Source organism: Phacochoerus africanus, chromosome 7 (genome assembly GCF_016906955.1).
Source record: "Phacochoerus africanus isolate WHEZ1 chromosome 7, ROS_Pafr_v1, whole genome shotgun sequence".
Lineage (NCBI taxonomy): Eukaryota > Metazoa > Chordata > Mammalia > Artiodactyla > Suidae > Phacochoerus > Phacochoerus africanus.
The window spans coordinates 53,609,176-53,634,211 of NC_062550.1; the positions used below are offsets into that span (position 1 = coordinate 53,609,176).

The following is a 25,036-nucleotide window of genomic DNA, read 5'->3' on the forward strand; positions in this document are numbered from 1 at the left end:
GGATATTATTTTACTTTTCTTTAATTTGAAATTTTTTTGTGATATTTTAATAGACTTCATTGCCTATAATTTGGGTGCCATTCTCTCTACTGGTGATACTGCAGAAAGGATGTATGTAACTTCCAATTATGGCAAATGAAGTTTAGCTGCCAAATTCTTGTTTGTAAAGTTTATTATTGTATGATTAAAAAAATAGAGTATCAAATATAAATGTTTGAAGTGAAGCTAAAATTGGGGTGTTTCTGCTTTTGACCCTGGAAATAAATGAGAAGAAAGATCTGTGGAAAATAAATACAGCACTTTTGTTGTATTCTGGTTTGCACGTTAAACTCAGTTAATGTTTATTATGGGTCATTCATAAAGACATTCCTTAGTTTACTGAATGAGTTCGTGATTGCCCTTTTCAGAGGTGTGTGTGTGTGTGTCTGTGTCTATGTCTGTATCTATATGTCTGTGTATCTGTGTTTATATGTGTTTGCTTGCATTTATGTGTCAGTTTTAAATAAATAATTACAGAGGTGTACCTTCATTTAGCCTGCAGGGACTTGTAATTATTACATTATGCATATTGATTTCTGAATCAAAGTACAGTATAAGCTAAGATTTATCTGTGAAAGTATTGTCTATAGAACATTCAGTCAAGAAATAGTTATCATCGGAGGCATATTCTGTTTATAAAAAATGGAAACCATTTGGGGTTTAGAATTATAATTTTGAAGATTCTGTTTGTACACAGTTTTTATTTTTATTTTGCTTTCCCAACATTGCCTCAGCTCCACCCAAAAAACTGTTATTTGTATCATAGCTAATGTCCTTGTATTCACTAATATCCACTGACAATAAATCATATGAACAGATTATGATTATACATGTGTTGATGTCTTTTTTAATATATTTTAAAAAATTAGAATGACAGTTTTATCAAGTTTTTTTTAATATATTTTAATATGGTCAAAAATATTAGCATTAATTTTTAAATATTAGCTATAAATCAGTGAGATTTGTCATTTTTGGGGTCAACAAGTCCTTATTAATATGTCTTAAGTGGAGCACAAATGTATAAATATGGATATAAGCTATTATCCTGAATATTAAATATGCACATAGCAAATATATTTTAATGGAAACTTTTAGTTAAGAAATATAACTAGAGGAAACTAACTTCCTCAAAGATGTTGAGATACTGATTTATTTTTAGGAAAAGCTCTACTTTGTGGAAAGTAAAAGATTATGGAAGTAAAACCCAAAACATTTCAATAAGAAAATTATTTTTTTTGTCATTTCATAATAATTTCTCTTGAAAATGTCTGAAAATAAATTCAGTGCCTCTTATACAAAATGTGCTCTAAATTATACGTATAGCCAAAGTTCTCCTAGAATTTGTGGGGGAAATAATGCTGAAGGAACACCAAAAGTATGAATTATGGAGTAAGATCTTTTCATATACATACGCAATTATTAAGAGCAAAGTCTGCAAGAAACGTTATTTTGTAGGGCAAATGAGGCTAAAAGTGGAAAATAGCAAAGAGTATCATCAGAAACCGTGCTTCAGATAACAAATGACATTGCAAATACCTTCTGCATAAGCAGAAATAAACTTGTAGTATTCCTCTTTGATGTCAGAATAACCTGTATGGCTGACGTCTTAAAAGCATGAGAGGGAGGTGGAGGACCCTACTTTCATCAGGAGTACCATCAAGCAAAGGCAGCTGCTTAAAAAGAAAATTAAATACATGGAATATTATTTATTTAAACACTCTAATGCCATGAGAAGGTTTATTACAGATGACTGTTATACTTAACGTTCACAGGAAAATCTAAGACTTTGAAGCAAAAGCAGAAAAATAAGCAAATCTAATCAATATCGGCTTTGTAGAAGGCTGTATTGCCACATGAACTCAGTCTAAGGAAAAAGAATCTTCGTATTTTTATTTCTCCGATGAATTGATCTTTGTCTCACTCTAGTGCCAGCTTGTAAAGTTAATGTATTCTTTTTTTGAAATTTTGTTATCCCTTTTGCTCTTGCAGAGTGACATTTCGTTTTTTTAATGTTTCAGCTGTATAAGCCATGTAACCAATTAAAATTAAAAGCTTACTGAATTAAAAAAAAATCCATACATATTTTTCCTTTGCCTTCTCTTTCAGGAAGTTGATGGCAATAAAGTTATGTCTTCATTTGCCCCACACAACTCATCTACCTCACCTCAGAAGGCAGAAGAAGGTGGGCGACAGAGTGGCGAGTCCTTGTCCAGTACAGCCCTGGGAACTCCTGAACGGCGCAAAGGCAGCTTAGCTGATGTTGTTGACACCTTGAAGCAGAGGAAAATGGAAGAGCTCATCAAAAATGAGCCAGAAGGTAAAGGATGAAAACAAAAAGTTGTTGCCAATCTCCTGATCTGAACACTTTGATTTTAACCTCTAGTTCCCTTTTCTGATGAACTCTCAAGATTAAATGGGAAGAAATAGAAACCTAATGCTATGAAGATGGATAGTAAATTTTTAGAAACATATGTCTATCCCAGTTTTTTAAATTATTAATTTTTGTTGCGTTGTCGTCCTTATTTTCACACATGAGTAAGTTGTGGTTGCGTAAAACAGATTCAAGGATAGAATGTGGCAGCAGAGCCCAGGATAGTCACCACCTACCTGCCAAATAGCTGCAGTCCAGTCTGTGCAGCTCAAGTTTTTCCTCTCAAGGCCATTTTACAACATTTTTACATTTTATAACCTTTATATATTAAGGCATCTTAGACTACCTTGACAGTTAGGTCTATTTCCCATTTTTTTTCAACTTCCAAGATCCCTTTCTTTTAAGATTTCATTTTCTAAATCTCTTTAATAGTTATGGATGGTATCCTACAGGTGATAGGTTCATGCACTAAACTTAGAACAAACTAAAGAAACAGTTGATGCAAATTATATAAATTCTGCATTAACTGACAGTCATCTTTTATGTTGACAGATGTTTAAACCCATGTCCAGCTAAGCCTGGATACCACATTGCACACAAGAACATGACTTCTATTTTAGAGTCAAATGGAAAATTGAAACAAACATAAAACAGTGACATGAAATGACATACTTTATAACAAAAATATACCACATTTATACTATGTAATACAGAGTTGGGCTTTTCTAGTCTGTTGTTAGGACATTGGTAAACTCTGAGATTATCTGGCACAAAATGTGTATTAACCAGTATTAGAAGTCATGTGGTAATGAAATATTTCTGGGTCTCTACCAGATGCATAGCTGGGACATGGGTTTTAGTTAAAATTTATGTGATTCACATGATCTTACATTTGGAAGGAATTTTAGAGATAATCTAGTCAGCCAAAGACTTTTTGGCTCTAATCTGCATGCAGATAAAAATGGGGTTTTGAGGAGGACCCAGACAACCTCTTTTTTTTAAAATGTGCTGCAGTTTTTCCTGATACTAAAAATAGTATTTTCTTACTATAAGAATTGTTTTAAAAAAAAACAGAAAAATTAAAAGAAATTAAAAATCGCCCCAGATTATAGCTTTCTGATATAACATCTCAACTTTGTGATGTATATCTTTGCCTTTATTTTTCAATATTATGTTGTCATACTTTATTATTAACAATTAAAGTTCATAGTTTATTCAAATATCTTTATTTTTCACCAAGCATGCTTTTTCTGTTCTAGGGTGCTATCAACTAACAAATTACAATTAGTTGTTTAGTTATCATGTCTTCTTGGTCTCCTTTTGGCTCTGACAGTTTCTCTGACTGTTCTTGTTTTTGAAAACCTTGAAAATTTTGAGGAATACTGTTCAGGTACATTGTAGAATGCCCCTCTACTAGAGTTTGTCTGGTGGTTTTCTCTTAATTGAACTGAAATTATGGATTTGGGGAGAAAGATCACAGAAACCAAGTACCATTTTTGTCACATTGTATAAGAGCACACACTTTTTGCATGATTTATGTTGCTGTTGAGTTTGATCACCTGGCTGATGTGGTTTCTCCAATGTGAAGTCTCCCTGGCCCCTTTCTGTACCATAGGAGGGGAGATGGGCTGTGTATAACCATAGGAGTAGGAAGGCTTGCTCCCCATCCTTTAGTGTGGTGCGTTAACGGAATTTGTTTGGAATCTTTCCCCATGGGAGATTTATCTCTTCTCCACCATTTATTATTTTACTCAGTCACTTATTTATAGCAGTATAGACCAATGTATGTTTACTGTATACTTTGAGTTATAATACACTTCTTTATTTTGTTGGTCAAATTGTTCCAGCTTTGTCCATTGGAAGCTCCTTATATGTCATGTTCACCTACTACTGTGATTGTGGGATTTGAGGTTTGTATTTTTTTTTTAAGCAAGTCTACTTTCTGGCACTATAAGATGCTACAGATTTATCTTGTATATTTCCTTCTCCCAGTCCTAGAATCAGCCATTTCTCTAAGAAGTCCTGGTTCCTTTTATTGGTGAATGGCCTTAGAAAACAAGATCTGGATATGAAGTGTCTTCTTCACTACTGAGGTGTCATTTCTTTTATGCCTCTCAACTGACAAAACAAAGAAATGTATGTGTATACATTAACCTGTATACTTACATATTTACAAATATTTCTATGTTTAACTAGCTCAATTTATATTAAACTAAATATGAGTTCTTACTAATAACTCCAACTCTAATCCATTTCCACTTGAATCATTCTAGCCTCATTCCTTTTTTTTTTTTTTTTTTTTGGCCACCCTATGGCATATGGAGCCCCCAGGCCAGGGGTCAAATCTGAGTCACAGTCACAACCTAAGCTGCAGCTGTGGCAATGTCAGATCCTTAACCCACTGTGCTGGGCTGGATATCGAACCCACATTCCAATGCTCCCAAGATACTTCCTATCCTGTTGCACCATAGCAAGAGCACCAAGCCTCATTCCTTCTTGATGTATGCATCCTTCTCCCACCCCTAACTGTGAGAAACTTAGATCCTACCATCTCCCATCCATTTACTTATAATTCAGTTCCAATATCCATGTATTAACAGTATCAGAATTTTACCTAGACCACCATAAGGAACATCTTTATCAGTGGAGTACAGTGCTTTTGTGCAGTTCATTTTGCCTTTAGTCTTAGATTCCATTAATTCCAAAGTTACTTAGGTTAACTTACTTGTCCCCACTCCCATATAGTGAGCTTCTTTTACACATTTGTAATATAGTTAAATTCTTTTCTCATTTGTTTCCTGGTATCTCTCAGATTGCTAAGTTTTTTTAAAAAATATGCTTATATTAATATCTAGCCTTTGTGTTAGACATTCCTGTGTGCTTTGACAAGTACAACATTTATCCAGCATTCTAGTATCATTCAGAATAGTTTCATCACCTTAAAACCCACCTTTTATTCATCTTTCCCTCTTTCCCTACAGTGCCAGGCAATCATTAAATTTCTCTATTGTCCTATTAGTTTTGCTTTTTCTAGAATGTCATATGATTGTAATCACACAGTATGTAACTTTTGAAACTGACATTTTTTCACTTAGCAACATGCATTTAAGTTTCTTTTGTGTCTGTTTTTGGCTGGATAGCTCATTTCTAATTGTCACTAAATAATAATGGGATTGTATGCACGTACCACATTGGTTTATCCATTCACCTATCAAAAGACATTTTAGTATAAAGCTTCTGTAAATATTCTTGTGCAGATGTTTGTGTGGACATACATTTTAACTCAGTTGAGTAAATACCTAGGAATGTGATTGCTAAAAGTATGCTAAGCTTATGCCTGTAAGAAACTGTCTTCCAAAATGTGTATAAGGTTTTGTCTTCCTACCAGCAATGCAGGTAAGTTCCTCTTGCTCCACATCCTAACCAGCATTTGATATTGGCATTTTTTAAAAATTTTATCTATTCAGATTGATTTGTAGTGATATCACATTATTTTCATTTGTAACTCTTTAATGACAAGTGATGTTCAGCATCTTTTCATATGCTTATTTGATATTTGTATATCTTCTTTGTGTCTGTTTAAGATATTTTGCCCATTTATTGAGTTTTTTGAATTTTTGAATTTTAGGAGTTCTTTGTAGATTTTTAAATATGTCTTTTATCAGCTATGTGCTTGACAAATATATTTTCTTCCAAGGTGTGGCTTCTCTTTTCGTTCTCTTAACATTGTCTTTTAAGAACAAGTTTTTAATTTTAGTAAAGTCCAGTTTTTCCTTTTTTGCATATATCATACTTTTGATGTTGTATCTAAATACACATTGCCAACCCATCGTCATTTAGATTTTCTCCTTTGTTATCTTTTAGAAGTTTTTATAGTTTTAAATTTTTCAATTTAGTCCTATCATCTGTTTTGAGTTAAATTTTTTTTTGTCTTTTTTCTTTTGTCTTTTCAGGGCTGCACCAGCAGCATATGGAGGTTCCCAGGCTAGGGGTCTAATCAGAGCTACAGCTGCCAGCCTATGCCACAGCCACAGCAGCACAGGATCCGAGCTGCATCTGCAACCTACACCACAGCTCTCCTCAATGCTGGATCCTTAACCCACTGAGTGAGGCCAGGGATCAAACCTGCAACCTCATGGTTCCTAGTCGGATTCTTTTCTGCTGCGCCACGATGGGAACTCCTGTTTTGAGTTAATTTTTTATAAGAGGTGTAAGTTCTCTCTCTAGTTTATTCTTTTGCATATATTTCTGTTCAGTTGTTCCAGCATCATTTGTTGAAAAAGCTATTCATTCTCCATTGAATTGCCTTTGTTTCTCCTCCAAATATTACTCACTTTTATTTGTATTGGTCTATCTCTGGTCTCTGTATTCTGTTCATTGATCAATTTGTCTATTCTTTTACCAATATATATCTGCCTTGCTTATTGTAACTTGGTAGTAAGCTTCGATGTTTGGTAGTGTGTCCTTCAACTTTTCTTCAAAATTGTGTTGGTTATCCTGTGTCTTTTGTGCCTTTGTTTGTAAATGTTAGAATCAGTCTTTTGATATGTACAAAGGAGCTTGGTGGGATTTTGATTGAGTGTGTAGATCAAGTTGAAAAGAATTGACATCTTAAAAATATCATCTTCCTATCCAGGAAGACAAACTCGTTCTCCATTGATTAAATTCAGATTCCTCCAAGTTTCATAGATTTTCTATATATAGATTCTGTATATTTATAGGTTTTGTTACATTTATATTCAGTATTTCATCTTTTTACAGTGTGAATATAAATCATATTGTGTTTTGAATTTCAAATTTGTATTGTTCATTGCTAGCATAGGAAAGCAGTTGACTCTGGAATATTAACCTTGTATTCTGTGACTTTGTTGTGCTTGCTTATTAGCTTCAGTACTTTTGCCAGTTCTTTAGTATTTCTACATAGAAAATCATTGCATTTATGAATAAAAACAGTTTATTTCTTCCTTCACAAGCTCATATACTTTATGTTTATTTTTCTTGTCTTACTACATTAGCTGACATCCAGAACAGTGTTGAGTAAGAGGGGGCATCCTGTCTTGTTCTTGACTATAAGAGGAAAGCATCTAGGTCTTACCATTAAGTATGATATTAGCTGTAGATTTTTATAAATGTTCTTTATCAAGTTGAGGAAGTTCCATCTATTGTTAGTTTGCTGAGAGTTTTCATCATCAGTGATTGTTAGAATTTTTCAAATATTTTTGCTTCATCTGTTGATATGATGTATGATTTTTCTCTTCTGCCCTGTTAATATGGTAAGGTTTTTAAATATTGAATAAGACTTGCATACTTGAAATAAATCTTACTTGGTTTTGGCCTATAATTCTTTTTATATATTGTTGGAATTCAACTTACTAATATTTCATTGAGAATTTTGCATCGATCTTTGTGAGACCTATTAGTCTGTAGTTTTTCTCTCACATAATGTTTATCTGATTTTCATAGAAATACAATGCTAGCTAGCATCATATGAGTTAAGAAGTGTTTCCCTCACATGTTAATTTTTTGGTTTGTTTGTTTTTTACTATTTCTTTGGGCCGCTCCCTCGGCATATGGAGGTTCCCAGGCTAGGGGTCCAATTGGAGCTGTAGCCGCTGGCCTACGCTAGAGCCACAGCAACGCGGGATCCGAGCCTCATCTGCAACCTACACCACAGCTCACGGCAACGCCGGATCCTTAACCCACTGAGCAAGGGCAGGGACCGAACCCACAACCTCATGGTTCCTAGTCGGATTCGTTAACCACTGTGCCACAACGGGAACTCCTCACATGTTAATTTTTAACTTTTGTTTGAGATATGTTCATGGTACAGGACTAAGGTCTAGGAAAAACCAGGATTTCAGAGTGTGTACTATATTACAAAGCAGTTTTGGTGGATTTATCTTAAGATAATTTCTTCCATGGGAATTTGGGATATGATCCTGGTATTCCCTCAGCATATCATGTGTACTTCCCTTCCTTCTTCCTTCTGTGCACAGGCTCTTTAATTTGGACGTATATGACAAGCTGAAGCCAAATGAGTGATTCCCAGTAGGAAAGAGGACAGGAAACAGTGTCACCAATTTGCTTAGCAGGAAACATTCAGAGGTATTAGGAATTAGTAGAAAATTATAGCTACACAGGCCAAAGGACAGAGATGGAACATCCATGGAAGGAAGAGTTGACATGAAGAAATATCATATTGCATATGAACATTTGAATATTTTCATTATTGTTTTTTCACAGCTTTTTTTTTGTATTTTTCCCTCTACAAATATATTAAAGGCTCAGTTTAAGAGTAACTTGTTAGTGACTAATATAAAGACATTGAGAAAATATAGAGATAGTCTTTATGGAAGACGGAATATAGATTGAACATGGCAGGCATCTAAGAGTCTGAATTCCAGAAAGATAGCTCATGTATAAATACAAACCCACTAAGTGGTTTTATGTTTATGTACACAAAACTCCTAGACATTCTTTGAATACACAAAGGTATAACTAGACTTGCTTTAAAATTTTTATTTTTTAATTGAAGTATGGTTGCTTTTCTGTTGGGTAGTTTCTGGTGTACAGTAAAGTGATTCAGTTATACATACATATGTATTCTTTTTATATTCTTTTCTATTATGGTTTATCACAGTATATTGAATGTAGTTTCCTGCTATATAGTAGGATTTTATCAGTTTTATATATATTAGTTTGTGTCTGCTAGTCCCAAACTCCTACCAATTTATCCCTCCTGCACCACTTTACATATAAGACATGTCTGTTGATGGACATTTAGGTTCCTTCCATGTCTTGGCTGTTGTAAATAGTACTGCAGTGAATACTGGGGTGCATGTATCTTTTTGAATGAAAGTTTTGTCTGGATATATACCCAGAAGTGGGATTGCTAGGTTACATGGTAGTTTTACTTTTCTGAGGAACCTCCATACTGTTTTCCATAGTGGTTGTACCAATTTACATTCCCACCAACAGTGTAGAAGGGTTACTTTTTCTCCAGCCCTCTCCAGCATTTATTTGTTGACTTATTAAAGATGGCCATTTTGACAAGCATGAGATGGTACCTCATTATAGTTTTGATTTGTATTTCTCTAATAATTATTGATATTCATCATTTTTTTCATGTGCCTGCCTACTGGTCAACCATATGTCTTCTTTGGAGAAATGTCTATTTAGATCTTCTACCCATTTTTCAATTGGGTTTTTGTTGTTGTTGCCTTATTTTGGATATTAGGCCTTTGTTGGTTGTATCATTTGCAAAGATTTTCTCCCATTCTATGGGTTTGTCTGTTTTTTTTTTAAATGGTTTTCTTTGTCGTGCAAAAGCTTTTGAGTTTAATTAGGTCCCATTGGTTTATTTTTGTAACAACTGCAAATATTGGGAGATTTATCAAGGAGCAGTTTATGTATTTGAGTAAAGTGATGATCTTAATCACCAAGAAAAAATCAGTAGAAAGGCAGAAAATTGTATCATAGAAAAGGCATAGAATGTTATAGGAAATCTATTTCTATTTTTTTTTAACTGCAATGAGAGAAAAATGGAGTAATATATCTAGGGACATGTGTAAAAGGCTCTACCACAAATGGAACGTTACATTCTAAATATTCTTATTATCTCTATTTTCAAATGAGGAAACTGATGATTAAATGTATACATGTAAGGATAACCTGACCCCCTTGCTGTACAGTGGGAAAATAAAAAAATTATAAATAAATAAATAAATAAATAAATGTGTCACAGAGTGACTCTTGGAGTCATTGTTCAAAAAGATTAAAAATTCCACTAATCAAAGGGTATGGTTAAATATGAGACTGGACACCCAAATCTGATATCATCCAGGCATCAGGACAGTGACACTGTGTACAGTACAAACAATGTGTAGTTCTGTGATTTACTATAGCATCAAAAGAATAAAATTCATAGGAATAAATTTAATGAAAGAACTATAAAATGTATATTTGAAAAACTACACAACATTGTTAAAGCTGTGTGATGAGCGCAGCAGTTTAGGAATAGAACAGAGATTGGGGGGAAGGAACTTAATGTTAAGCTCACAAATATCTGCCACTGAAAAATCTTTTCTTCCCTCAAGCTATATTTTTCCATTGTTTTTCAAAGGCCATTAAAATGAACAGCAGGTTGTGATGAAAATTTCATTAAGCCACAGCTAAATCATTATGAGGGTGCCATATTCATGCCTCTGCTTCCTCTCATTGAGGGGGAAATACAGATTTCAATAGAAAGTCCGTGTTATTTCCAACCTTATCCCTGCCAACAGCATACTAACAGAAATTCAGAAGATAGAAGAGAATGGTGTGTTATACAAAAGGAGGCCACTGAGGTGAAATAGCTAGAAAGAAAATCAGATTTGCGTATGCGCTGAAGAAAAAAAAAATAACTCTTTTATTCTAGCTAGTTTATCTTTTCAAACAATTAATTAATTTAAAAAAAAAAAGATATAAAGAGGAGGAAATAGATTAATGGTATTTTTGTTTGTATGTATCTTTGTCCTCCATCAGAACTTTTGTCTGTCATTACGAAAAAGTTCTAGTGCTAAAGATTCCCATTTGTCCAGTGCACACTTCACCTGATGTGGATCCTGCCAAAGTACATAGTTTATTTTCATTTTAGTGTGCCTGGCCTATGTAATATATAGATAATTTATATTTGGTAGTAACCACACTCTACCAGTTCATTTTTATTTATTAGACTTAGGAATTAAGAATGACAATGAGGGGTCCCATTGAGGCTCAGTAGGTTAAGAATCAGACTAGTATCCAGGAGGATGCAGGTTCAATCCCTGGTCTCATTCTGTGGGTTAAGGATCTGGCCTTGCTGCAAGCTGAAGCATGGGTCATAGATGTGGCTTGGATCCAGCTTTGCTGTGACTGTGGTGTAGGCCTGCAGCTGCAGCTCTGATTCAAGCCCTAGCCCAGGAACTTCCATATGCCATGGATGTGGACCTAAAACAAATAATAATAATAATGACAATGAAGTTTGGTAGCATAATATGTTATACATAATTTCTATATCAAAGCATTGAGTAAATAATATGTATTCAGGGGAAAAAAGCATATACTAAGTGCATATCATGTGTTAATGATAGTGTTAAGTAATTTAAATGAAATACTTCATTTAATCTTTGCCCAAACCTTATAACAAGGGCTACTATGTATAGCTGTTCCAATTTTAGGAAACATCATACCCATGAACTAAATATTCCAATTCTATTATCTCCATTTCCTCAGATGAGGAAACTGATGATTAAATATGTCACAGAGTGACCGTCAGGGTCATTATTCAAACTGAAGCCCACCTTAAACTAGAATTCATGTCCTTAATCACTATTTACACTGTTTTTTCTAATTAGGAATTTTGCCAGTAATAGTTTAATGTTACACATTACCACGTATGTGCTAAAATTTCTTTGAAATGTTAAATAAGAAAATAAAATTCAGTAATTTTTTACTAAAATAAATTTCTGATTCCTTAATGGTGATCAGATTTCCATAAAGTTGAAAATCAAGTTTAAGTGCTAAAAAAAAAAAAAAAAGCCTTGAAAGATATCTTAAGAAAAACTTGTTATACCGGGCAAAACTCTCCTTAAAAAAGACACATGCACCTGCTTGTTCATTGCAGCACTATTTACAATAGCCCAGACATGGAATCAACCCAAATGTCCATTGATAGATTATTGGATTAGGAATATGTGGTATATATATACAATGGAATACTACTTAGCCATAAAAAGAACGAAATAATGCCATTTGCAGCAACATGGATTGAACTAGAGACTCTCATCCTGAGTGAAGTCAGAAAGAGAAAGACAAATGCCGTATGATATCAGTTATATCTGGAATGTAATATACGGCACAAAGAGAACTTTCCACAGAAAAGAAAATCATGGACTTGGAGAATAGACTTGTGGTTGCCAAGGGGGAAGGGGGGAGTGGGAGGGAATGGAAGCTTGGGGTAAATAGTTGCAGAATGTTGCCTTCAGGATGGATTAGCAGTGGAATCCTGCTGTATAGCACTGGGAACTCTGTCCAGTCACCTATGATGGAACATGTAATGTGACAAAAAAGAATGTATACATGTGTGTGTAACTGGGTCACCATGCTGTACAGTAGAAAAAAAAATATGTATATAAATAAATGATAAAATAAAGAAAAACATCCAGTTCGGAGTAATAGAAATTCAGAATTGGAATGAAATGTAGACACATTTTAGTCCTCTCTCCTCATTTCGAGACAAAGGACTGAGGCAGAGATATAATTGGGATCGCATAGCAAGCTAATGTTGAAGCCCAAAGATTAGAATCCAGGTCACATCCTCCAGGTCCAGGTCCCTCTGTTCCCGTCTGTTTAGTTATATCATACTTTCTGGTATTCTTTCCTCTCTTAAAGAAAATATCACTGTTTGTTAAATTTGAATAAATCTGAGGCAAGTTAGCTAATAAGGCCAAGATGGATGGGTAGGCATAAATGTCCTGTGTGCTCAAGTTCCAGGTAGCTAGGGATGGTCTATTAATATAGATTAGCATTTAGGTTTAGGGCTCGGGTCCACTTTAACTTGATTTTCATTCAAACCAATTGGTTCATTAATATTGCAGGTAAACATAGTTTCACCTTGATGAAAACTTTATATGTATACATCTCATTTAAAATAGAACCATTTTACCTGTAAGACTATAGCAGGCTTCATATTTTTATTTTTATATTAATGTCTTTGTTATGTCTCTTTAGAATAGTCATTTCAGCTTATTTATACCTCTTCCCCCTAGAAACACAAGAGACAAAACTCACTTTTTCTTTTTTTTTTTTTTGCTATTTCTTTGGGCCGCTCCCACAGCATATGGAGGTTCCCAGGCTAGGGGTCCAATCAGAGCTGTAGCCACCGGCCTACGCCAGAGCCACAGCAACGCAGGATCTGAGCCGCGTCTGCAACCTACACCACAGCTCATGGCAATGCCGGATCATTAACCCACTGAGCAAGGGCAGGGACCGAACCCGCAAACTCATGGTTCCTAGTCGGATTCGTTAACCACTGCGCCACGACGGGAACTCCAAAACTCACTTTTTCTTGATTCCCATCTGCCTCTATCTGTAATTCCCTTCCCCATCTCTCCAAGTCTGAGTTGCTCCAAAGAGTCACTTACCCTCATTGCATTAACCTTTTCATCTTTTTAAGTAGTGTTACTTGTCTCCCTCCATTGTTGGTTAGTCCACTGTATTATGATTGTCCACTTATTTGTTAGTTTCTTCTCAGTGATAAACTCCTTAAAGGTGAGGATAGTACATGCACTAAGTGTTTAAAATAAGTATTGCCTATTGCTATATTGAGAAAAGGAGAGGAAAGACCATAATAAATATATGACTCTTCTGCCAAATGTTATATGAGCTGCCTCATTCTATCCTCAGAATCTCTGGAGTTGGTATTATTTCTTACCTTAAAAGTGAAATATTGAGGCTTAGTAACTTATGTTCTTGTTATATGGAGGAATTAGAATTAGAATGAACTTATTTTCCTCCACAAAACTACTGGCATGGAACACAAGACCATATATAATCTGATCCAACCAACCCTTTACCCCCTTAACCTAACTTTCTCCCACTCTCTAAGGTACATGTTTTCATGGTCTTATAAAATAAACAGTACACAGTTCTCTCAACACTCTGTATTTTTAATACAACTCTGCATTTTACGTGCTGTTTATTCCACCTTAAATATCATTTTCTGTCTTCCCTACCTAATGAATTTATATGCACCTTTTAAGACACAACACCTTTGTCAGATTTTGATTTAGTCTACACTGCTTGCACTAACTCATCTCTGTTAATTCTGATGACATTATCATCATTTATATGCTTTTGCTCTGCCATAATTGTGAGTATGTGAATGTTGAAGAGAAGAGTTCTTGGTTCGATTATCTGTGCCTCTCTGCTTCCTAATAATGAGCTTGGCGCATAGTGGATGATTGTTGGCGTTTTCTGTGGATGACAGTCAACCCTCCAGTTGACATTTTGTAGCCTTTGGAAATACTGCCCTAAAAAAGTGTGTAGGTTTCATTGGTTGATTTCTGTTATTACCACCCTCTTTTCTTCATGTCCTACTCCGTTAACCTCCCTGCCTGTTTATCTCATTCATCATGTTCATCTTGTCCTCACCATCCTCCTCGTCATTATTAAATCTTTTAGATCATTACTTTCAAATCTTTATGTGACTTAGAAGTTGAAGTATTGTCCCAGGTCACAAAAGCTAGGTATTGTAAGATTCAGGACAGAAAACTAAAATACTTGCATAACTAAAGCTTGGTATACTTTATAATTCCAGTAATTTTTAAAATAATTCTAGTATTGCTAATATATTGGTATTTTCTATGAATTTATAGCCATAGATTGTAATTATCCCCACTGCTATAGGCAAAGTGAAAAGTGCATTGGATTGATGAATAACTTTCCAGAATTCAAAGTTATAACTGATTCTTTAATAGTGTTTCACTGTAATGGAGACCAGCACCCTTTTCTAGGGTACAGCTGGCAGGATAGAGAGTTGTAATTTCTTATGATCGGTTCAGAATGGACACTGCTTACAGTTGGATCTCTCACCCCACAGCCCCTATCTCACCCCCCACAGAATTCATCTCAGGAGGCCTGTGCTCAAAGGATAGTAAGTGACTCCTGTCAGCACCTTCCTTTTACCCTCCAGTTTTTCAAGGACTCTATCTTCCCCTCGGGGTAGAGTTTACAAACTCAGCGTGAGTTGCTGCAGCCTGCTTGTACATCTTGAAAATTGTATACAAAATGGTGAAAAATAGGTGTATTTGTATATTTGTTGATATAATTCATAGTTCTTATCTGATTTTCAATTCATGGTGAAAAAGAGTAATTACACTCTGAGTCAGTGTTTGAATTTTAGTCCTGATCCTGCCATTGATTACTATGTAAGTGTGGTGAGGAATATGTAACTATACAGTTTAGTCTCTGATCAATTTTGAGGTAATAACTTACAATATTTAGCAATATTTTGAAATGTCACTTTATTTTGTTACATTTGGGAGAAATGTTGCTTTGAATTTAAAATAGGGACTTCTTTGCCTAAAACTGGGCATCTGCCTTATACTTTGTGTTCTAAAAAGCATTATATTTACCTGCCTTTAAGTTGCTATAATAATTATGTTAATGTAGTGAATATCTGCCCTGGATTGGCAATGCTCACTGTCCTCCTTTCATCAGAGGGTTGTTGAAGGAAACAAATGAGGTAATGCACATGAAAGTACTTTATAAATTATAACCACCTTGGAATTGTACCAGTTATTGTCATTATCACACCTTGGCTGGTTAGAAACATTGTTTCTTAGGCATACTGGAAACATTATATAGTCTCTAGTGCTGTTTTCCCAGGATATACTTAACCATACTGAAAAATTCTGATTCAGACCTGCAAAATTTTGGACATTTAGAAAATGCCGCCCACAACAAAAACAACAAGCCCAAAATTCATAAAAATCCTGAGATAGGTAGTTGCTTTGAAGGATTCGTGGATTGCTTATATTCTTAATTTCTGTAATAAATGTGAATGTGTCCTGAAGACAAATGTAATTGAGGGATCCCTGGCCAAAATTTCATAATTTTCAGAGATTTTATCTTTCTCTTATGTGGTTTATTTGTTCTTCCTTTCCTCCCCTGTTTTGATTTTTCTATTTCCTTTGTGTGTACACGTGCGTATGTGTGTAGTCCTCCTTTCAGATCTCACATATGCTTGGTTTTATTTAGCATCTGTATCTGTCAGCGTTCTTCCTTCTTAGAGTGACGCCCACACCTCCAAAATTGTTACACCATGATGAGTATAGCCCTTGTGTGTGTGACATATTGCATTTATTTGTGAAATTTTATTTCTACTAGAGAAGTAGACTTTTTCATTACTTATGCAATTAGGACTTTTTTTCCCTGAACTTCTTCAGGAAATCTTTGCTCATAATTTTATATTACAGGACCCTACAGGCACAACCTATTACCAAAGTCACCTAGTGTAACTTTACATGCAACAGTTCATTGCTTTTAGTACACGCTTTACAAAAAAGTTAGTTGTCTTAAGAACTAATAAAATAATGGAATGATTTTGGAAAACTGTCTATTGGGACAGAGTGCAAGGCTTTACCTTCAGAGTCATCTACAAATCATAGACCATCACTGGGTGAAGAAAAGATTGGGAATTTCATTCTCATTCATTCACTCTGTCTCTGCCTGTCTCTCTCTCTTTCTGTCTGCCTCTCTCCCCCTCCTTCTCTCTGTCCAGAAGATACAACAGGAAATATTGTTTTCTTTGTAAAACTTCAGTGAGTATCACTCTGACCCCATGCCATCAGTATACTCCAAATTCACAGTAGCAAATGCCAAAGCTTCCACTTAACCCTATGTGTACCATTTCTAGGATTCGATTGGACACTTTAAGTTTATAACTAGACGTTTATGAAACAAGAAAAGTGTACATTATTGGTCATGAATTATATTCTCTTAAAACTTAAAAACATGTTTTGATATTATGGTGTAATGTATCTTTTTGATATTTGCTTCTGTCATACCTACTGAAAATAATTCAATACATTCAGGTAAATGCATCTTTCATCATTTCTTTTGTACCTTCTATGTACTTTGCTAGTGCTTTTTTCCCCCAAATAAATATGTGTTGACAGGCTTTTAATTTCTATTACAAAGATATTAACACATAGAAACATTCTTCATTCTCTAAATAGATATAAAACATGTTACCCTTGTTTTAAGACTTATTTTAGGGGTCCTAGAGTAGATATTAGGAGCAGTGTATTTTGATCTGTGCTGTGCTACAGCATTTTATATAATGATTCTGTGAGAAAGGCAGGCCCCTGGTACATGGTATTTGGCCTCATGAACATCCCCTACAGGCATTGAATGTTTGACGTTTGAGTTTACATTATAAATCGCAATGTCTACTCTTATACGTTCAATGTCTGTTGTTGAGCAGCCCTTTAGAATTTAAATTGAGCCATGTTACATCAACAGACAAGGTGAAATAGAAATTCAAAATTACCCTCTAACTTTACCAACTTTTTAAGTATGATGTTTATAGGGAAATGATGGAGACTGGCTTTCCTAAATTCACAAATCCCAAAGCATTCCATTAAATTAAGAACATTGAAATTCACTTCGAATTCACTCTGGTTTTACAACCACATTTGATGAGGTGGGAAAAATAAGAAGTGAACGCATCAGGCAAAAAGCCTGAAGATACTTTAATTGGCAGAGGTTTGAGTTGCTTTTGTTTAGTTACTCACTGTCCTTTTGACAAAGTACATGTTGAAGAGGCTTTGTAAGTGCTGTTCCACTGAAGGACAAACAAGGGTACTTTTCAATTGAGCCCTTTTAAGTTTTGTTCCTCACACTCCCGCTGCTGTTGGAGGCTACTCCTAATGCATTGTGGCTATGTGTTCATCTGTGCAGTCTGTCACTGGAAAATGTCTCTCTTCTCGTTGAGCGTGCTGGAGTCTAACCTCCAGGCACCCTTTTCAAAGGCACCACTGTATGGAAATCGACACTCATAAAATGATGATAAAGAAAAGAGTTTATTTTTTAAAGGTCAGGACAAGAAGACACCCTCAAATGCTGTAGAGCCTATTTCTTCAGGAATAAGTGTTTTAACTTTAGCATAGAGGACGCTGAGTTTGAAGCGCTGTAATTTTCCAACACTAGAGTGAAACTTATTCACACTTATCTTCTTTTCGAGTGGTAGCTGTCATAGCAGTTTATCTTGGTACTGTTGATTTCATTAAGTGTTACAGAAAATTAATTCACATTTTCCGGAAGAACCTTCTTATTTGGATTCTAAAGGCTCAGGATTTGCCTCTAGGAGTCTTCAGAGAAGGAGGTCCCTGAGCTGAGATCCAGGGTAGTCTGTATAAGAAACCCATTCGGCCAAGAAAGTGTCTGTCTTTCTTTTAACTAGCACTTGCACTTTTGGTAATAAAATGCAATCATATTTAAGACGATGTCCTTAATGTTCATGCTACTGTGACCAATCAAGCTAGCATTCTTTCTTCCGGTGGCTCTTTATCTAAGAAGAGTTCTATCTGATTCCTCCTCATGCATGAATTTGCCAACAGGACTGCATAAATCATTCCAAACATCTCTTTAGGCAAAGGTTTCTAATAGTTCCCACGCCTTTCAGATCAATAAGGCACCCCTGTTTTCCTTGTCCATCACTAAAACCAGCAGTTCCAGACTTTCAGTTACAATGCCTGGAGCACTGGAGAAAGACCCATTGACTCAGGCTGTACCTTGGCATTAGGGGAGCGTGCCAGCCCTTTGCCCCTTGGGTGCCCCCGCTTTTGAGGATATCACTTATTCAAGAGTGAAGAGCCAGCCACCTGTTTCTGAGGCCTCTTTTGCCTCACATTAAAGGTTGAGGCCCTTGCTGAATAGTAACAGTCTAATCTAGGGAACACACACAGCATTTTTGTGAAACTGATTTGTCAGACTCAACTAGCTGGAGGATTTCGTGTGTCTACGCGCGCGTGTGTTTTTCACTCAGTTACCCTTGAGGCACTTGTCACGACCATGCATATTAAAATTAATCAGACCTCCTAGGCCTGTGTGTCTGTGTGTTTAACACGAAGAAGTGGATATCAAGCAAATGCCCTAATTAAATAGGCCTGCTTGGTTTTGTTCTAGTGGATGCTTGGTCTTTTTTTTTTAATAAGAGTTGCTTATGGGGAAGGCACGGACAGCACTAGAGTCAGTGGAGAGCTCACTCAGAGTTGCCTTTGCCACCTGCTCCCAGAGTTCTGAGACCTTAAGGGCTCCCAGTGTGCCCTCCTTAACCATCCTTCAATGGTAAGAGAAACATGGCCCAGATCGTGAGGGAGCAATGAGGCTAGGGCCGGACAGAAGGAGCAGATGACCTGGACATGTGGATTGATTAAGACAGTCTCTCTTACATGTTGATAAACTTTGGATACCAGAAGATTGTGGCTCTCTGAGCCCACTTTTGGATGAGGGACTTTGACACTGAGGGGAAGATCTCGTGTGAAATTCAGAACCAGTGCCCTTTCTTTTATGTCCTGAATTAGAAAGCCAGCTTTTATTCATATATCTTTTCAATTAATACTTTGCAGGTCATCTATATATCATATAGAAACTACTTATGAGGCACTAAGTTCATATATATATATAGTAATGATATAATATATATATATTCACACATACTGTATATATAAAATATATATATACTATATATAATATATAGTGTATGTATGTATATATATTCATTTGTGTTATATCTTTTTTTTTTCCTCATGGCTTAAGGGAAGACTATCATGGGACATTTGGAAACAAACTTTAATGAAGAGTAAGCTCAAAACACTGAAAATGTCTCAGGCTGACAAAATACTGTAGCTTTCTTATTTGCGTATTTAATGTCGTAAATGAGGTTAAACTTGTAATACTCTGATCACTGAGCTTATGGGTTTTGGTTCCAATTCATGCTGATTTTGGGGATTTTTCCATATTTTAGAAAATTGAAACAGAACATTTTATTCAGACTACTTCAAATTTGATCTGAATATATACGTATAGAATAAAGCATGGAGCCAATATTTGAAACAATTTGAAAAAAAAAAAAAGCAAAATCTGTTACATGTTAAGAGTTTGGAGTTACAGTTTAGCAGATTTCCAAATAACTACAGCAGGTTACCTGGTAAAAGATTACTCTGGCAGCACATGGTCCGTAAAATTGATTTGTTCCTTCCCAAATTGGGTTGGACAATTCCAAATAAACTGACCATTGTTTTCCAACATTTCTTCCTTTCCTCCCATTGTGTCTAAGGGGTAGAAGGATCCATCCATTAACTTATGCGCTCTTTTCTGTGTGGGCTTGCAGCCCATGTGTGGAGCTCTGTATCAGCAGTGCCAAGCAACTGTCTGGTACTTGACAGCATCATAGAAACCCCTCCTCTGTTCACTTAGGTTGCTTCTGGTTATTTATTAACACAATGAAGCCTGCTCAGTGTGGGTGTATATGAAATAGAAAGAAAAATAAAGGCCCTGAACAAGTAAATACATCTTTCATCATTTCTTTTGTTTGGTGTGTTTACTGTGTGCTATTCTTGGTCAATAGACGTTGTTTGACAGTTCTGCAAAAGGGTGAGGAACCTTTTCTTGAACTTTCTCTCTTGTTTTGTCTGTAGAAAAAAGTTTTCTATTTGCCATTCTCTTTTCTTTGCAAAATGTCTATGTCAAATGTGGGTAATTTTTTTTTGATTGTTATTGCTATTAATATAAGTCCAGGTGATTACAAATCATGATAGACAGTTTTATCTAATTTGTTTGAAATAGACAGTTAAGAGACTAGAATTCTAGGATATATTTCATTTCTAGAGTTTTTAATTAGAAGTAGAAAATGAGTATACAAATCATCTTTTTACTTCCTTCTAAGGAAACAGACCGTTGTTCTCCGGCCTTATGTCAGTGTTGCTGAAATGTTGAGCCTTGATTTAATTTGTGTTTAGGTTCTCTCCTCCCTACCTATTAATATAATGTCAATGTAGCACTCATTGAATGGTATAATTACTGAAGAGATCAGTAGCTGGGAGAGCACATCATAATTGTGTATGTCAGTTTATTATAACAGGACAGTGTTCCTATGCTGGTGTTTTGTGTGCTAATAGATAGGAATTGATTTGCCATTTCAAGATGAATTAAATCTCAGTTTCATAGGCCTTTCTTTCCTCAGAAGTTTTGCTTTGTAGAAATTTGCTCCAAAGGTTTATACACCATCATGTGACACGAGTCATTTGGAAGACTTGGGAGCAGAAAGCCATAGAAATGAACAAAATGCACTCCTCTCTCCTTGCAGTTTTGTTTTCTTTCTCGGTTTGTGTGTTTGTTTGTCTTAACCCTCATGTTTTTGCTTCACTTCTTTCCCTGGCATTCTTAATATTTTTCATCTGTGTCAAGATACCACGTTTAAGGGAAGAAAGCACCTAAACAAGGAGGTTGCAGTGTTGAGAGCTGTACCAGTGCGTGAATAGGGAAGGTCAATGCTCAGCCTTCACATAAAGGCGAGAGCTCCAAACTCCAGGCAGAGGGCTCGTCCAATCACAAAGTAAAAGGGATGGGAATTGGTCCTGTGCTCGGTTTCTACCTCCTTGATACTCAAGTTTAACTGTGTTTGCTCTGTGTTGCCAGGGGACAGGTACCTTGTTGTTTATCTTAGTCCTTTCTCCTTTCAGCTCATGGGGAATCATTAAGAAGGAGACAACAGAACTGAAGATAAATGTGTATTTTTTAGCACATCTTTTTCACTTAAAGAATTTTAGGGGTTAATAAACACTTTTAAGTCGAAAAGCATAATAAACCTCAAAGTCCTTATTTTTTATCTCCAGATTTTTTTTCTAAATTTAAAATATTCAAATTAAAAATATTTGCAGGTTTTTCAAAGTATATTCCATTAAATAGGGAGGTATTATTTTTTGATACAGTTTAGCTAAATTTCAAACAATGTGAAACCCTCTGGATTAATGTCCATAATTGTTTTTGAAGACTTAGAATTAAAGAAATGTTGAATCAGTATCAGTTATTTATATCTATGCTCGCATACCTAGGACAAAATTTTGACCACTCTGTTAGATCTGCAAAATTTCCCTAGAGTTAATGAATACACACACACACACACACACACACACACACACACACACACAATAAACATAATAAATTATAATTAGATTTTAGGAATATTTATCTCAATCTCTAAACTAAAAATTTTGGCCCAGAACAGATTTTGACAAAAAGAAAGAACGCCAATCAGAATCTCAGTACAGAACCCCTCATTCTGTTCTCTCTCTGTTCTATTTTTTCATTACCTTTGAACTCCTGTTAATGTCCTGTGTAAAGTCTCTCGATATCCAAGAGAGGGTCAGTGCTTCCTTTCTCTGTAACCCCACCACCTTTGTTTTCTGTTTGCTCATTCTCTCATTCTGACTGAAGACACTTACTGAAGTCCTACTATATGCTAGTGATTTTATGGGTTAATGAGAACAGAAATCAAAGATACAGTTCCTGTCTTTAAGTTGCTCATGGTCTTAGGGGGGAAACAAGCCATGTGACTTCATGGGGACAGAGTCTATGAGTGAGGAGGTACAGGAGGCTCTGTAAGTAGAGGGGGGCCTTCTACCAAGAGTGAACACAGAATCAGTGCATGCAATTATTTATCATCTAAATTGAATTAATATTTACTTATTGATGGACATATTTTTATTTATGTCACCCGTGGAGAGCATGTGGCTATTAGGACTGTTCTAACCAGTTCACATCCTTATACAAAAAGCTGTTGCAATAGCCACTTGATCCCTCGCTCTCTAGGACATTTCTTCTTTTAATGTAGTTCACTCATCGTCCTATCTTTTCTGGGCATTTTCAGGTTATTTTTTTCTGCTTATCCATAGCTTTCTGAGAAAAATTTACAGCCCTAATGAAATATGTGAGCTTTCTCCCAGGTTCTTAAGCTAATGAAGTTATAGTGTTATGTCTCCTTTATCCATCTTCAGCCTTTACTCACTAAAATAGTAGAGGATACTATTATTGAACTCCTAGCAGAATGGTGTTTGGAAAGTTGAGCTAAATTATAATAACAGGTACATAACCTAAATATTACTCAAAGAGCTAAAATACACTTAGCTTTGCAAGTTCTTATTAATTCATGTACTGATCCCTTCTTAAAGAGTAAATGCTTAGCCAAAACTCATTAAAAGATTATTTACTCTGTGATTATATCCTTGATTTTAAACAAAACTACTTAAATTCTAATCCATACAAGTTTATAACAGATATATATAGAACAAAATATTAATACATTTTTTGGTATGTTCACCTGTCATGCTGGCAGTTAATAAAATGCAATCCATATATTTTTTAAAATTGCTTTCTCAAGGAAAAGAGGCAATGGTAAAGCAGCCTTGAGGATATGAAAGTAGACATTTAATTTCTTCCCAAGAGTGGAAAAAGAGCTTTGGTTGGCATATGATGTGGTACTTGTGCCATCCTATGTATTTTATTGGGTCTCCCAGAGACCTTTATTAAACTGGGTGGGTAGGTCAGTCAGCAGCTGCAGTGAGCTCACTTCCTGTCTTACTCTTCAGACTCATTTCATGTTTCCTGTGATTCCCTGCATCATTCTTTATGACTTTTATTCTAGTAAAGCTGAATTGCTCATGGCTTTTCACTTCTACCATTCTTTTTGTTTGTTTACATTGTCTGTTTGTGATGCTTTTTACCTCACTTTGCATCTAGATCATGGCCATACATTCTTAATGCTTAGTTTGTTTTACCCCTACCAGAATTCTCTGCTACTTCTAACTGCCCCCATCCTCCCTCCCTTAAGAATTATTATGTCTCTCCCCATCACTGGATTTTGACCGCCTCAACAGTGGTTTGCGAACTATGGCCCATAGGCCAAATCTAGGCTGCAGCTTGGATTTGATTTTGTATGACCTATGAGCTAAGAATAGTTTTTTCTATCTTTGAATTGTTGAAAAAAATCAAAAGAATATTTTATGACCCATGATCATCATATGAAATTTAAATTTATGTCTGTAAATAACATTTTTTAAAAAACAGTGCCATGTGCGTTCATTTACATATTGAGGTAGTATCTGTAATGTACTTTAGTGATGTAGTGGTCAAGTTGATTAGTATAGCCTATAAAGCCTGAAATATGTGCTACCTGGCCCTTTACAGGTAGTCTGCCAACCCCTGTCCTAGAGGGCAGGAATGGAGTCTCAATTACCCCATTATCCAAAGTTCCTGGCACAGTGACTCATAGTTCAGTGAGTTAATTAAATGGTTGAGTAGCATATCTCTGACCTGAACCGAGGCATTCATGCCAGCATTTCTAGCTCTCTTTCCTTAAGGAAGTGTAATAAAGGAAATACTGAGTTATGAAGACCAGAATGCTAGGTTTTGCTCTTATCATTATCTGGGTAATCTTAGACAGATGTTTCATTTTCCTTTATTGGAAAATAAAATTATTTCATTATGTGAGTTTTATAATTCTTTCTAGATATAAAATTCTAGAGATACATTAATGTTAAAGTCAATATGCAAAAGAGGTAAAGAAAACAGAATTGGGGAGCTCTTTATTAAGAAATACGAGCAAAAAGAAGAACAGAACAATGAACTCTCACAGATCTGTTAGACACTAGCTTATTCATTGGTGTTGATTACATGTTCTCTAGTAATCCAAATAAAAATAAAGTTTGCTGTTGGTGTCTATTATGAGTCTCTAGTAATAATGCTTTGGAACAGAAGATAAGATCTTTTGTTTTAAGATGTGTGGCTTATAATATATCTTCATTGCTTTGGGTGATAATTTTGTCCAAATAATGAAAGGCAGACACTTTTAATGTTAGTTTTTGCTAGAATTCTGAATTGTTCTGTGTTAACTTTTCTTTTTATTTAAATCATGCTCTCCTGTCTTATATGAATCTGCCTTCCCAGAGATATTGCAAGCTAGATGAACAGCAGTGTTGCTAACCAAGCTGTATAATTTATTTTATAAATTATGAGCATTACAGAGTCCTCACATCTCCAAAG

General features: G+C 35.4%; 1 protein-coding gene across 17 annotated transcripts in view; it reads left to right on the plus strand.

Moving 5' to 3' along the window:
- SOX5 (SRY-box transcription factor 5) overlaps positions 1-25,036 on the plus strand; it is a 999,607-nt gene that overhangs the window by 691,596 nt on the left and 282,975 nt on the right. For all 17 annotated transcript variants that reach the window (XM_047787389.1, XM_047787393.1, XM_047787388.1 and 14 more), the window contains one exon: positions 2,146-2,356. In XM_047787389.1, coding sequence (XP_047643345.1) covers positions 2,146-2,356 — 211 coding nt within the window. The remainder of the gene's footprint in view (positions 1-2,145; positions 2,357-25,036) is intronic.